Source organism: Sminthopsis crassicaudata, chromosome 4, assembly GCF_048593235.1.
Source record: "Sminthopsis crassicaudata isolate SCR6 chromosome 4, ASM4859323v1, whole genome shotgun sequence".
In the NCBI taxonomy this organism is placed as follows: domain Eukaryota; kingdom Metazoa; phylum Chordata; class Mammalia; order Dasyuromorphia; family Dasyuridae; genus Sminthopsis; species Sminthopsis crassicaudata.
Window position 1 is genome coordinate 458,430,862 of NC_133620.1, and position 15,516 is coordinate 458,446,377.

Here is a 15,516-nt window from a genome sequence, read left to right on the forward strand (position 1 = left end):
CAGTTTGTTTAAACATGCCAGTTTGGAGTTGCTGGAATTGCACACAGTGTCTTCTTTTTCCACCATTTCTTCTAGTCTGATGGTCTTTATTCCAACAAGGCAGTGACTTGACTGTGCCCTTGACAGATGATTTTGAAATAAAAGTTACTTCTATAATCAGCTAGTTCCTTCTTCTTGAGATAAACTTATTTAACTTTTTTTTTTAATGGTGATGTTTGGTGTTTGCCACATTTTGTTATTTCTGCTATTTGTTTTGAAAGGAGATTTTAATAACACCGTTCTGAGGTTACTTTGTTTTTTTTTTCCCAATCTCTAGTCATATTTTCCAAAAACATTTCCATCTTCTTGGTCGAACAAATATATTTAAAGTGCTTTTTGTTGTTAGCCTTTGCTTTCCCATCATTCTCCTTTCCAAATCTATTCCTCCAATTTCTCTGAGGATGAAAGCTATTGCTTGGAAAGAAGTTTTTAAGTGTACTTTGCATTTTTAGTTCAGCAAAGGAGGGAAGTGCTATGGTAGAATTACATTTCAACTTGAGTACTTCTTTGCTATTGAAGGTGCCATCATGGATTAAGCTGTGTGAGGCAAGAGGTGGACAGGGTGAAAATCTCCAGGGGCCGTTCCCTCCACTAAACACTTTGAGTAGCTGGCCACGCATCAACAACTGCCGTAGCGCAACGGGAGAAAAGCGTTCAGTTTCTAATAACGTGGGAACAGGAACTCACAAAAGTATTGTAAAGGTAAGAATACACCATCTTGCTTCTACCAAAATGATGACTGTTAGGCTGGTTACCACATATCCACTCCATCCTTCACCTGTCTTAATCACCAATGGAGAAAAGACCATTTTAATGAGCCCATCCCCTGGTAGTTACCAAGTTCAAGGTTTTAATGCTTCTCATGAATTATTTTCTATCATTAAAAACTTTTTAGGCCTCATGCTTAGGGCTATATACTGAGATTTAATTCTGAGGGCATTTTTCCTCTTCTGAAATCTTTTCCTGCCCAAAGTAATAAATGACCTAATTTGTATTTCCAAAGTCACATAAATTAGTCGCTTCTCCATGTAAAGCCTGGGGTGAATCTGTTATATTGGAGATATTGGGAAGACCTGTATCAAGCTGTTGACTGCTCTAGTCTATAGAATTAATTTAAAATGGGAAGAAAAATGTGTTTTTCATCTAGGTTCAGCAACATGACTCAGACGTGATCTACATTTGAAGTTTTGTGGACCCACAGCTTCCAGAAGGTGAATACGTCAAATTTGTGTAAAAGTACCTTCAGGGGGGCTTAAGAATGACATTAATGGCCCTTTCTACTTATGGCTGTATTGTGTGCCATGCATCAGAGATGGCCGTTCTCTTTAAAGGGATAGTGAGGACTCTTCTGGATGCTGCTAATTTAGAGGGTGGGCCAGGAAGAAAAGGACTCCCTCTTTGGAAGAAGGCTTAATTCCTACAAGTTGTATGGGCTCTAACTGGAACAGGGACCGAGCTCTCTGGCTCGCTCTCAGATCATCTCTGTTGTTCCTTTTCTGGACTCTGATGCTGGCCTTGCTTCTGATGGACACGCCCCATTCTACCTCTGGCCCCTCTGCTTCCCATCCCAGTGCTTGGCCCTTGGCTCTGGCTCTGGCTCCATCTTCCTCTGGCCTTCCTTGCAACTTGGTTGCAGCCTTGGAAGACCTTAAACTCTTGTCTAGTACAGTTTTCCAATCCCAGTCTCAGCATTTTCAGGGATGATCACTGTTTTTTTTTTAAACCCAACATGAATATCTTAGCAATTTAAATATTAACTTGGTGGTGATCCCATAAAAAAATGTCAACCTCCATTAGTTTGGTTTCTCTTATGGGACTTAAATCTCAGGCTGACATTGAGAGAACGTGGAGGCTCAAGTCTCCAGCCTCCATCTTCCCACTATCTGATGGGAGCTCCTTGACTCCCCTCCTCCTCACTTCAGAACTTTTCAGAAACCCATTCCTCAGCAGAAGAGCCAGCCCTTCTCCTTATCAGCGCCAATCCCAGCTACCACATCTTTCTCTTCTTTTTAATGACTGTCATGAGGATTTCCATTTGCTCCAGTTCCAGGTTTGATCCTTGGCTATCTGTTATCTCTCATGTAGTGGGTCACTGAGCCATGTCCACTCTGCCCCTTGGGCCTCCTCTCCCTTCCCACTGTTGGGATCCTAGCCCAGGCCCTAGCCTATCCATCCACATTACTGAAAGACCCTCGACTTTCTCTTCCAGTTCTTTCTCCACTGGAGGACCAAACTAATCATCCTTATATGTAGACGTGTTCATTATCATCTCTGTTCAGAATACCCAGTGATCCTCCATAATTTGACTTTACCCTGGCTTCTTTTTTAAACATTTTTCTTTTAATCATGAACTTTACAAACATGAACATTTCAATATAGAAAGAATGGGAAAAAAAAGATTCTCTGAAACTTTGAATTTGTTATATGTAATTATTTTAAAAAAGGTTATATACATTTAATATAGATGTACAATTTAATGGTATACAAGTACCCTACATGTTTGTATGCCCTTCTGAAATTCCTTCTCATGTATTTCTAAATGTTTCTCTGATGATCTTTCCTTTTGTTGCTTAGAAAGATGGATCCATTACCCAACTCCTCCCACCCATCTCCCCACCAAAGCCTTCTTGTGACCCCCAAGCATAACCAAACTAAAACTAAACAAATCCACACATTGGCCCTCTCTGAAAATGTCTTCCTTTGCATTCCTAGTCCTTCCCTTCTCTTCTGAAGCTGGGATCCTTCATTGCATTGGCCAGGGTCCTGCTCTCTTTTGCCATTATTTCCTTTCCATGATTGTTATCCTTGGGTAAATTATTTTTCTGGTTCTGCTCACTTCCCTTTACACATTTTTCACATGGGTCTTCCTAGCTTGTCTAAATCAGTCAGTCATTACATCATTTCCATACATTCCCATTTGCTGCTCTTTCCCTTGCCCTACATTCTCCTGACCAACTGCAGTTGCTCCCATAATTCTATCCTCCTGTTAGCTTCATTGATTCTAACTCATCCTTTGCAAACCCTATAGAATGCTTCCTTTTCCCACAAGCCTTTCTTGAGACTTTTCTATATCTAACAAACAGTAGCCCAAGCTGAACTCCCCATACATAGCACTTTGTTCCTCCATTATATACTTACAATGTGTTATTTTGCATTTGTAGTTATTTATGTTGTGTCCCTTGCTAGATCATTAGTTTCCTGAGGTGAAGTACTGTGCTATATGGTCCTATCCAACTTACATCCTTACTCATTCAGTACCAAACCCGAGTCTACACGGTAAACTGGATATTTGTTGAATTGAGTTGCACGAGCAATGAGTCATCTCAAGGATCACATCAGATCAAACGATTTCAATCTTAAATGAAGAATTTTCACTCATCAGAGTATTTCAGGCTCATCAAATAGGGACTTAATTTTCTTGGTCATTTTCAGGCAGTACTCTTTCAATAGGTTACATGATACAGAGCTGAACACCGCTCATCCTCCTTTTGTTTGAGGAACCTATCCAAATCTGACGTATTTTTCTATTCAATAAACTACTATTGAGCACCTACTGTATATTAAGAGAACTGTTACTAGAAGTCAGGAATTCTCCAGCTGGTCAACTACAGGGCTGTTGGAGCTCTCAGAAACCTTGACTCAAAACTTAGGGGATCACAACTGAGATCACAGAAGTTCCTCAAGCAAAAAACAGTGGATCAAGTAATATCTGTTTATTCTTATTTAGATACTGAAAGTAATACATGGTAGACTGAATCACAAAGGTTTTTATTACATGTCTAGAAAATGTATAGTTAACTCTTGTGAAGTTGTAGGTGGGTGCTAAGTCTTGCTACAGAACTGGAACTGGGTGCTTATGCAGCTGCCCCAAGCTCTGATCTGCTTAGTTCTGGAAGCACAGCCAACCTTTGACCATACCTCTGGCTGAGTGGCTTGTTGTGGTCCTTATGAATTTAAATTTGAACAGTCTTCCTGAGGACTGTGAAAATATTCATTTGGTTTTTATTTTTAAAAATTTTATTAAATTTTGTTTAAATATTGATAGTTCTCCCCTCATGGCCTTTCTTTCAACTGTTTTAGAAAAACAAACTCTTGCAAAAAATTCGCAAAGAAAACATTCCCATATTGGCTATACGCATAAAGGTAATTTATCTTTAGTCCATCCTTCATCCAAGCCCTTTGAAATCCCAGTTAGCCATACACAGCACTGATCAGTGTTCTGAAGGCTTTCAGAGTTGTCTTTACAACATTGACATTGTATGAACAATTCTCCTGGTTCTGCTTAGTTCATATACGTCTACTGTGGCGTTGTTACACTCACATGCTATTTGTCCAGCCATGCTACCTTTGATGCTCTTAGTATTGAGTGTTTTACTACCACAAAAACAGAACTGCTACAAATATTTCTGTGCCCATTAGTCCTTTCCTTCTCTCTCTTTGGTCACATAGGCCTACTAACAGTAGAGATGAGTCAAAGGAGAGTCATAGTTTCATGATGTTTTGGGCTCAGCTCTCATGTTTTCTAAAATGGTTTTTACTAGTCCACCAAAAGGGCACTAACAGGCCTGTTTCCTCCCAGCCACTCCATCATTTATCACTTTGTCAAGTCTGTCAATATGATGGATGGATAGAACTTCATGTTTCCTCTAATTGCATTTCTCTAGTTATTAGTGATTTGGGGCAGCTTTCCATATGGCTGTTGCTAACTTAGATTTCTTCCTTAGAAAATTGCCTTTTTGTGTCCTTTGACTATCACCATTATGTCCTCATAAATGTTGTATTTTATCCATTAATTGACAAAATTCATGCTTGTAGAAAATCCTTATTAGGACAACACCCACCATTCATTTGAGTGAATTCCTGGTCCAGGCAAGGGGGGGCCCTGCCTGGCACTAGGAGTTTAAGTGAGATTGCCTCATGGGCCAAATTGAGCATTTGCACATTACAAACATGGGTGCTACCAAACTAGTGTATCTGCCCAATCGAGTGATCCTCTAGGAATTTTATCATGGTTGACAAGGCCCTGAGTAAATGTACTTAATAATATACTTTTGATCCCTCGAATCAGGTGTTGTGCTACTTTCATTTTAGCCCTCATGCTAAAGATGCATGTGTGTGTGGGGTTATTCTGTTTGAACATTTCACTACAACTCCCGTTAAAGATATCATTTGATCAATAAGAGACAACTGCATTATAGAGTGAAAAAAGAAGCACTATAGCACTACAGTTAACGACAAATGCATTTAATGCCAACTACATCATTTGATAAGCTTTATAGGCAAACTAAAGTGATTACAAAAAAATCTTGGACAGAACAGTAAAGTTGATGTCAACTTGTTGGGCACTCTTTGCACATGTCAAATACCATCATTAATATTCCTTTCCATACATATTAAGCCATAATAATAGTGTCCTACTAAAAGGAATGTAAAACTTGAACAATTTTGCATAAAATAATTTAGTTGTGGGAGATGTTTATATCCGAGAAAGACCTAATTATCAGGATATCTGGTATATGATTAGAGTTGATCTCCCTAATGATTAGAAGTACCTAAGACTTGTATATAGGACTTATTTACAGATGGAATTTATTTATTTTCTGTTTTTTTTTTAACTTAATTTCTAAGGAAAAATATTGTTTTGCTAAAATATATCTCTGTTGTGTTAGGCTAGTTTATTTTCTATAATTTAACCTCTTAGGAGTCTTAAAAAAAAAAAAAATGAAGCCCATTCATTTGGATGTTTGTATTAAATAAATTTTCTTTTACAAGTCCAAAAGAAGGCATGTTATTTCTCAGTCCTACATCACACAAAATGTAAAACTGGCAAAAATGGGAAGATGTTCTTTAAAAACACACAGGCCCTTGTTTAATAAAAATAATAGAGGTTTTATTTGTTACATATAACTTCATTTGTATTAACATATATTATAAAATTTAAAAATTATCATGAATGACTTTTTTTTTTAACCAAAGTCTTTTATATTTTGGCAGCATGTTTACTAAATGAGAATACTGATGGACTCCTAGTAACTATATGTATTATTTACATACACACAAAAAAGCAGTGTAAGTTGGGAAATTATCATACCCAGGCCAAATTACTCAAATTCTGTCATGTAAAAATGTTGCAGGCTTACATCTTTTTGCACACATTCCCTTTCAGTCAAGGGACATTTCTAAAGCATGAATTTTTAAGTGTAACCTTTGAGACAACTTTCATTGATGCAAAGTTAACAAAAAATGACCACTGTGAAAATTAAGATGACACAGAGAGCCCAGATACCTAGGCAGAATGCAAAACAGGAAGTTCACCCTGGTTCTTTTAATATTAGTAGCCCAACTTGACAGCTAGGATGCATTTATCCCATATTAGGATTTTTGTACTGAATATCCTGTATACAAGCAACTTGTTTAATTAACAGACATCCTGGAACGAAAACTTCAAATTAATCAGTCCGAGCAAGTGTTTGGCAAAAGGAAAAAAAAAAAACCCACAGTAGTTAACAGTGCTGAAAGGAAGTGAGAACACCTTTTAGTGTTGTATTTATAAGTGAAAAGACAGTGAAAAGCTTTCATTCAAATTTCTCATCTCCTTCTTCCACGTCTTTCAAGCTGAGAACTTCCAAAGAACCTTTTCCTTTTGTCTCCCTCTGTATCAGCTCATCGATTTCTCTAAAGCAGCCAGGGTCAATTAGACACACCTGAAAGATGTAACAGAGTTCTTTGATAATCAGACAGACAGAAAGAATCTTTGCCTCTACAGCTGTAAATTTGGGATCCTTCAAGACACAAATTTATCAAAGCATTTTTGATATTATTTGAAACAATTCATCTTGTCTAAATTCAAAACAGAAAGATTCAGGTGGTCACTTAGGAATTACATGCTGAGGGGAAAAAATCTCTAAATTTCTTAATGATGACTCTTGGTCGTCAGGGATGACAGAAGAGTCTGGGTACTTCAAATAAAAGAGGCACTGGAAATGCAGTGGATAGAGTGCTGGGCTGCAATCAGGAAGACCTGAATTCAAAACTAGACTCAGTCACTTATGGACAGGGCACTTAATTTCTTTTTGCCTCAATTGTAAAATGGGGATAATAATCAACTTTGTAGAACTGTGATGAGGATCAGATGAGATAAAAAATATGTACATAGTAGGTTCTGTACACATACTTCTCCTCTGCTCTACCTCCCCAAAGCAAAAACTAAATAAGAAACAATTAACATGGGAAGTCAATATACTCCTAGACACCGCAAGGGCGAAGTTCTGATTCCTTCTCTGTTGATATTTTAAAAACCTAAGATTTTAAAAATTATGGTCTCATTCTATGACTTGTATAATTGTCTTTTCTTGAGAATATTCTGTGGGAAATGCTCTGATCATTTATTTCACCCTCGTGATCATGTGCACTGTTCTGTGTTTTCTGAATGTGATTGCCAGATTTTTCTTTTCTTTAAAAAATTTTTTTAAAATTAATTTTATAATTATAATTTTTTTGACAGTATATATGCATGGGTAATTTTTTTTTAAAACAACATTATCCCTTGTATTCACCTCTTTTCCAAATTTTCCCCTCCCTCCCCCAGATGATAGGCAATCCCAAACATGTTAAATGTGTTACCGTATATCCTAGATACAATATATGTGTGTAAAACCAAATTTCTTGTTGCACGCTAAGAACTGGATTCTGAAGGGTAGAATGACAATAGTGATTGCCTGATTTCTTTAAGCATGCTGATTCCAAAAAAGGCATTCTCTTTCCGAGCCCAGGGAAAAAGTGTCATTCTCTAGGACTGTTCTGTATAATTTATAATCCAGCACACTATTCACATACAAATTTTATTCTGCACTACATTCTAACATTTCTTACATAACTGCAGAAATAAATTAGAAAATAAATTATACAAAGGAGTAAAAATATTCTTTAACTTACGATTTCTAACTGTTCACCAAAGTCTTCACTTTCTATCACCTTGATCAATGGTTTGAGTTTTTCTTTTAGCTTCTTCCCCTCCCTCACAGGTAAAATGAACCGAAGCCTCATGTGGGCTCGTTCAATCTTCATGTTTTCCTTCAACTGCTTTATGACCTCCAAGGCCTATTAAGAGAAAGGCAAACAAGTTATAATTTTATTTCTCTTGGTCACTTTTACTATTTCACATAAAACACATTTCCCTAGCTGTCCCCATCTCTCCCTCTTCTCCACCTGCCCAACTTCCTCCAAGTACAAGCTAATTCCCGCCCCCCTCTCCCCCCTCCGAAAGAGTTCTACATCCTTATTTCTAGTATCTTCCCCTGGTTGTTATTTCTTAATTTGTTCTCTGTAGAACCTATTTGTACAGAGCTGTTTGTGGTCTCCCCCATTGAACTCTGAGCTCCTGGAGAGCAAAATGCCTGGTAGTTAGAAGGCATCATAGTGTACTCTTCCTGAGTTCAAATCTGGCCTCGGACACTTCCTAGCTGTATGACCCTGGGCAAGTCACTTCATCCTGCCTGCCTCAATTTCCCCATCTGTTAAATAAACTGGAGAAGTAAATGGCCAATCACTCCAGTATCTTTCCCAGCAAAACCCCAAGTGAAGCGGCAGACATGACTGAAAACATGGCTAAACAACAACAAAATTTAGCACAGTGCCTGGCACACAGTAGGTGCTTAATAAATTGCTCATTAATCTAACTGAAGACTGACAACAGAGTAAAGGCTGTGTTAAGCAGAAACTTCTTGCCATGGACAGAGTTTCAAAGATACTTAAACCCCAAATACCCACATACTGACCTGTTGCTTTGTACTCTTGTTGGGTTTGACGGAATAGTGGATATCTTTCATTGCTCTTTCAATGAGGATGACAGTGTATGGTCTCTTTGTTTCAGGATTCACACATTTATCTGCTACAATTGTTGCAATATCCCTAAACATCTGCTCCAGCTGTGTGTGTCGTTCTTTATCTGACACCTGTACTTCTCCTTTTGTTAAAATCTAGAAGAAACAGTTTTATTTATCAAATCTATTTTATATTTATCATTTGTTTTTTCATCATCTAAGTTTTTTTTTTTTAAACGTATCCCTATGCCTTCCTAAGAGTCATCACTTAGAACAAAGAATAAAAAAAGTAGGCACATGAAGTTAATGTGTCACCCCCCAAAAAAAAACAAAGGGGGGAGGCTGGGGTGCCTTCTCATAGCTCTCTGTAGGAGCCACAGCATTTTCCAGCATTTTCGCCGTGAATATCATTTTCTTGGTTTAGCTAACTTTACTTTGCATTAGTCTCTAGGTAACCATGTTTCTTTGATTCATATTCATTGTCTGGTATAGTATACTCAAGGACAACGACTTGCTGATGACAATCTACTTTAATAGCCATTAAATTATTTTTTTTCATTTAGTTTTTCCAGTTACACATAAAGATAATTTTCAACATTCATTTTTTAAGATTTTGAGTTCCAATTTTTTTTTCTCTTTCCCTTTCCTCCCCAAGATAGCAAACAATCTGATACACACACACACATATAAATACACACACACACTCATTTTAAACATATTTCCTTATTAGTTATGTTAAAGAAAAATTAGAATAAAAGGGGGAAAACCATAAGAAAGAAAAAACAAACAAAAGTGAAAATATGCTGTAGCTTGCATTGAGTCTCCACAGTTTTTCCTCTGAATTTGGATGGCATTTTCTATCCCAAGTCTATTGGAATTGTTTTGGATCATTGTATTGCTGAGAAGAGCTAAGTCTAGCATAGCTAATCATTACACAATCTTGTTATGATAACCATTAATTTGTAAAGTGTCCATATCATATGCTAGTTGACCTCTAAAGATGATCAGCTACAGCCATAACAAGATGATTGAATTTCTGGGATGAAACTTATTAACTATTTCAGCTGGGGGGATGCAGGGGCCTCTATTTTTAAAGAGGAACTGGATTATCATGTACCTTGTAAACAATTGTAACCTCCCTCCTAATCTCCTTCCCCACCCACTTTAGGATGAAGTAGGCAAGAAAGAAAAGGACAATTTATGAAATATGAATGATGCATTAAACATTTTATTTATTTCTATATGAGTAAAATAAGTCCATTAAAGTTATAATTTTAGATAGGTCATAGTGAAAATTGGTCACAAAAGGAGAATGCAATTTGGAGGATTTTAAAATTTCTTGAGATATAGGCTTGAAAAAAGTGACCGATTTTAGACTGAAATTCTTTTTCCTTTCAAAACTTTTATATTTTAAAGATGTATTTTACTGACATTCATTGACTAGCAGAGTCCTCTTTGTTGATAAGTTTTCGTGAGTTGCCATGGTTATAAAATTTACTCACTTGACAACCAATTTTTAAATCAGGAACCTCTGCCAACTAAAGTAACACATCAGAGACAGTCTGGTGTCTGGGCTCTGCATCACCTGTGTCAAGATGAAGTGAAGAGCAGGGTGTGAGTGGTTCCCTAAGCTCCCTTCTAGCTCTATGAGTTGATGACATTTGACCTTTGTTGGGGAAGACAGTTTTACAACACAAAAAGGCAAAACACACCTAAATTATCAATTAATTTTGAATTGGTGTACTTCAAGTGAGCCCTGAAATCTGGCTGCTCTAAAGGTGTTCCAGGGTTAGAGATGAAGATGGAATGAAAGCAAAGTTCCCTTTGGGAAATAAATACGAAATGCTCTATCTGGCATATTGGATTTTGTAGCGCTCACCTGCTTACAGATTTCAGTCTGGTCATCTGTTCCAAAAGCACTGATAAGGTCTTCCTTTTTAGCAACCTGACCTTTAGAAACATTTACAAACACAGAATGTGTCTGCAAAACTTCATCAAGATCTTTTTCCCTAAGGGGAAGGGGGAGAGATGGGAGAGAGAGAAAAAAACACACATGAATCTAAGGGAAAGTTTCAGAAAGTCCTCCTATTTAAGCATCCCAAAATGGTCTTTAAGACCATCCTGGGTCAAATACTCAATACGAGCATTCAATGTTTTGTGAACCAATTATTCTCAAGACATTTCTTGAGAATATTTCACATTTCACTCTGATCCTGACTACCCAACAGGAAGTTTCTAATGTAGTTTACCACCAGGATCTCCAGGCAGCACTGATGCTACTAAGTATTACAGATTTTAGAGCTGGGAGGGATGGCGGGTCACTAGTTCCCTTTCATTTTACATACAAGAAACCCAGTCCCAAGTTGATTAAGGGATCTGTCGAAGATCACCCAGCAAGTGGCAAAGTTTGCATTCAGACCAAGGTCTAAACAGTATCATATAAAATAATATCATTAATACCTTTGTATAATATTTTACATGTTATTTCGCCCACAACAACCACCCTGTGAGGTAAGCACTATTATTACCTGTTTTACAGAGGTGAAGGGACTAAAAAAAGGGATTTTTAAAACCCAGGTGTTGCTTCAGTGTTTGCAGATAAAGTGAATGCAGAGCAGTCCAAGGACAAGAAAGAGGGGCCTCCAATCTGCGATCTCTCTTTAACAAACGGGGCCTTCCCTACTGCTTACAAACGGCTCCATCTTCCAAAACACCTCCTGAATCTACCATGTTCCCATCCCCCTCAGTCTAGAGCAGGGGTTCTGAACGTGTTTGGGGTCATGACCCCCGTGGCGATCTGGTGACACATATCCAGCCCCTCTGGTAACGGGTGTCAGTGCATAAAATAAAAGACATGATCTCAAGATTAGTGAAAATGAAGGCTTTTTTTTCCCCATTCAAATTCCAGACCTGTGGGGAGGGGCTTAGGTCCCGGGATGCTGTTTTCCAGCCCTCCTTCTGGAAGAGAAGTGACGTCAGGAGGACGACGTCCAGACTTGCAAGTGACCGGGATGTTAAGGAGGCGGAGAGGGGCGAAGTCTCTGGCCACGAGGGCTGGCCCCTGTGCTCCGCGGGTCTCACCTTTGCCCTTCACTGTGGCTGTTAAAGGCCGCCCTGCCCTTATCCACGCCCAGGCTGTGCCTCATGGCACCTGCAGCCAACGCCGGCCCGGGCAGAGGGGGCGCCACCCAACTCCTCCCAACGCCAGGCTTCCCAGACGGGTAAGGGCGGACCCAGCGCTGCCCCTTGACAGCTGCAGGTTCGCCTAGCTCCGACCCTTGGAACAGAACGCCCCGGGCACCTCCTAGTCTCCCCAGCGCCTGGCACAGCGCCGAGCACACCGCAGACGCTACATAAATGCCAGAGGTGGCGGGTGCGCAGTCGGGGCGCGCGGCACTCCAGGCAGGCGCTTTTCGGGGAAGCCGCCCCTCCTATCCAGCACCGGTTCCGCATGGATTGCCCCTCCCGCTAGAACTGTCCCGCCCGTTTCTGACAACCTCCTGGGGCACAAGTTGGCTCCCAAGAGCCTAAAGACCCCCGCCCCGCCCCCGCTCCGTCCCGCAGTTCACTCACACGCCGCTGCGCCAGCCCACGACCTTGTTCTTGTAGCAGGCGATCTCAAAGCGCTTCCCCGCGCGCTTCATGCGCACCACGGCCACGTTCGTCAGGCGGATCTGGTTGGTGGGCGTGAAAATGGACATCGTGGCGGCCTGTCCCCAGCCGGCGGGCGAGCCTGTTAACGGCCGCCGACCCTCGAGCCGGGCGGGGCGGACTTTCCCAGGGAGGGCTCGACGCCGAAGCCGCCGCCGCCGCTCCCACAACAACCTCCGCCAGACGTCCTAAATGCGCAGGCGCTGGGAAGGGACGGGGAAAACAGAACTTTACGTCGTGAGGCAAGGAGGAATGAACCAACCAATCAGAAGACAGGGCTACTTGACAGGCTCTTGGATTCACCAATGAGAGAGGCGCAATCGCTTTCTTCCGGCTTTTCTCTCCGCCTTCACCCGGTTGCTGTAAACTGAAATTGAACCACCTTGTGGCGCTGGTTTCCAATGACCGGGTGGAAACGAGCAGTGAAAGAAATGGAGTTCCGGGCGGGCGAGGGTCCGCTTTTACCCGCAGTGGCGCATCAGTCCGCGTTAGTGTTGGGCGCTGTCAGGAGAAAGACGCGAATAGAGGCGGCTGTGATGCACTGGCTAGAGCACGGAACCTGGAGTCAGGCCGGATCTGAATTCAAATTCAGCCTCAGATGCTTAATGCCTGTGGGACCCTGGGCAAGTCGCTGCACCTGTTTGCCTCAGTTTCCCCACTGGCAAAACGGAGATAATAACAGAACCTGCCTCCCTGGGCTGTATAGTAACTCTCAAGTGCTTAGCACAGCGCCGAGCACGAAGCAGGTGCCGGCTGTTATTCTCGACACAGGACAGCTGCTAAAGGACAAGAGCAAGCGCTGGCTTCAAGCCTAGCCCGGAGGCTCACACCCGGGGACCTGCTTCTTCCTCTGGAAAGCAAGCGGGTGCATTAGAAGCTCCCTCCCAGCTCGATCATCTAGGACACATTCGGGAGGGGGTGGGGCTGGACAGTCCCCTTAGCATGTACCCGCCTTTGGGGCAGGCCCACCGCACATTTCTCCTGGTATCCTCCCGTGCTTAGCAGGGTGCATTGTACACAGTAAGCGCCTAATAAATGCTAGCTTGCTTCCTCCATGCACTGTCATCTATCTCTTCTGAGGTCCTTTCCAGGACCAGATAAGTCTCTGCTCCTGTTCTTTGTAGTTCCATTTCAGGGGCAGGGACATCACCACCAGAAGTCTAGGGAGTTCGCTTTACATTCCCGGGGCCGTGGGGGCGGGGACGAGGAGGGCGAGAGCCACGCCCAAGAGCTGGGGTCCCGCCCACTCACGTCCGCCGACCAATGACGGGCGCCGACCCAGCCGTCAATCTGCCCCACGCCGGCCTCCCGGAGCCCGCAGCTATAGCTCCTGCCGGGCTCTCGCGGCCTGCCGGGCCCCGATCCTGCTCCCGCCATCCGCCGATGATATGGGTAAGGTCCGCTCTCGGTCCCCGCTTCTCCCGCTGGGATTCAGACCAGTGCGCCCTGTTCCGGCCGGCCCAAAGGCTTCCAGCCGCCCTCCCTAGATGTGCCCAGGTTCCCCTAGCTCTTGATGAGTTCTCGAGGGGTGTCCGCCTGCGCAGGCGCACTTGCTCCCTTGGATGCATATGCTTACGCGCATGCGTGGGGCAGGACGGAACGGGGATTGGTGGGATACAGATTTATGCTCAGTGATTGACTGGTCCATCGACCAACATTTTTTAAACCCTTTCCACGTGCTAGCTGAGAATAGGGAACAGAATGAGGCAAAACTCCCTCCGCCCCTGCCCTCCTGGAGTTTCCATTCCCTTGGGACCGACCATGTGGTCTGGGCATTCTAGGGGACACCCCCCAACCCCTCCCGTCTCTGGGCCATTACCTCAGTTTCAGAGACTGGATTTGAACTGAGCTCTTTCTGACAATATAATTGCAGGGGCTCAGCAAATAAAATAAACCGACATTTATTAAGTGCCTACTGTGTCCTGGGCGCTGTGCTTAGCACCCTTCATTATCGTTCTTTACCATTATTGTGTCCTGACCCTCTTGGCTCCTGAAGAAGCTTTTGTGGACCTCCACTCCTCATGTGTGCCAGGCTCCCTTTGAGACAGGCCCTAGTTTATTTTATGTATTTCTTATTTGCACCTAATTGTTTTCTGGTCTTTTTCGGACTGGGAACTTCTTGGGGCTGGGCTGGGGGCTGTTTATTGCTTTATAAAGAATACATATATGTATGTTTTTGTGTACATGTGTATGTATATATGCACAAACGTAAATATGTGTATCCCAACACTTAGTACAGTTGCTGGCACACAGAAGGTGCTCAATAAATGCTTACTGAAGGATTTTTAGTCCGGAGAAGGCTGGAGCAACCCTCAGAATCGACTTTTTAGATGCCTAGAATGAAATACATCAGATTACCTGAAAACCATTTGTATTGAAATGCACTTACCAAGATATCTCCAGTAGCTGCAGGAGATTCAATATAAATACATCTTAAATACATGGACACAAAGTAATTACTTGTAATTGCTCTGAGGGAGACTTGGGGGAAGGCTTTGTATAAAAAACAGCTGAGTTTGGGAGGGGGGAGGGGTTGTCAGAGGTGAGGGGGAGGGCATTGCAGCCATTGCTGATGGCTCTGAGTCAGAAATGGGAGCCCAGAGTGAGGGCGTCTGGACCAGCTTCTGGCCTTTTCCTTCTTTCCCTTCTCCCTCCTTCTAACTGAAGGGCAAGTTCCTGGGGAGGCTCCTGACAGCCTGGAGAGATGGGGGTCGTGGGTCGCCCGCCCTCATGTCCGAATGTTAGCCCTTCCACATGCTGGGGGTTGGGGCGCTGTGAAAATTTGTGAAAATGTGTTGGCCCTCCAGAGAAGTCTGATTTTTCCCTTTTTTATGGGATGTTTACAAAGTATTTGTAGGCTTTTTGTCAGTTGCCGGCCTTCCATGTGTCTGTGGCTTTCAGAAACTCCCCCCAAGTTCCCATTTGACTTTTTGTGTGTGTGAGGCAGTTGGGGTCACCCAGCCAGGCAGTGCTCGGTGAGGTGGGGTTTGGTCCTCCTGGCTCC

The 15,516-nt window shown here is 42.2% G+C and overlaps 3 protein-coding genes across 4 annotated transcripts in view; 2 read left to right on the top strand and 1 right to left on the bottom strand.

Annotated features, from left to right (window-relative positions):
• The window catches only part of LOC141540233 (merlin-like), a 51,226-nt gene extending 44,484 nt beyond the window's left edge, over positions 1-6,742 (top strand). Inside the window, exons 17-18 of the mRNA XM_074263985.1 lie at positions 559-741; positions 1,187-6,742. Coding sequence (XP_074120086.1) covers positions 559-741; positions 1,187-1,222 — 219 coding nt within the window. The 3' untranslated portion in view covers positions 1,223-6,742. The remainder of the gene's footprint in view (positions 1-558; positions 742-1,186) is intronic.
• SBDS (SBDS ribosome maturation factor) lies at positions 5,908-14,019 on the bottom strand. 2 transcript variants are annotated; one of them, XM_074263983.1, is made up of 5 exons: positions 12,435-14,019; positions 10,741-10,870; positions 8,817-9,017; positions 7,975-8,139; positions 5,908-6,743 (listed from the first exon to the last, which is right to left on the bottom strand). In XM_074263983.1, exons 1-5 carry the CDS (start codon positions 12,560-12,562, stop codon positions 6,615-6,617), a joined length of 753 nt encoding a protein of 250 aa, XP_074120084.1. In that variant the 5' UTR covers positions 12,563-14,019; the 3' UTR covers positions 5,908-6,614. The 2 variants fall into 2 exon arrangements, with proteins under 2 accessions (XP_074120084.1, XP_074120085.1); XM_074263984.1 differs by having other exon boundaries at positions 5,908-6,763; positions 7,947-8,139; positions 12,435-14,018.
• The window catches only part of LOC141540231 (S-adenosyl-L-methionine-dependent tRNA 4-demethylwyosine synthase TYW1-like), a 206,252-nt gene continuing 204,540 nt past the window's right edge, over positions 13,805-15,516 (top strand). The window contains exon 1 of the mRNA XM_074263980.1: positions 13,805-13,904. Within this exon, the coding sequence (XP_074120081.1) occupies positions 13,901-13,904 (4 nt within the window). The 5' untranslated portion in view covers positions 13,805-13,900. The remainder of the gene's footprint in view (positions 13,905-15,516) is intronic.

Bases quoted from the DNA above. Each gene is read 5' to 3' on its own strand.
- SBDS (XM_074263983.1), bottom strand. From the start codon at position 12,562: ATGTCCATTTTCACGCCCACCAACCAGATCCGCCTGACGAACGTGGCC. The intron at 10,871-12,434 runs GTGAGTGAACTG...CCTTCCCCTTAG, and splicing joins GTGGGCTGGCGCAGCGGCGT to GGAAAAAGATCTTGATGAAG. The intron at 8,140-8,816 runs GTCAGTATGTGG...TTCTCTTAATAG, and splicing joins ACAAGAGTACAAAGCAACAG to GCCTTGGAGGTCATAAAGCA.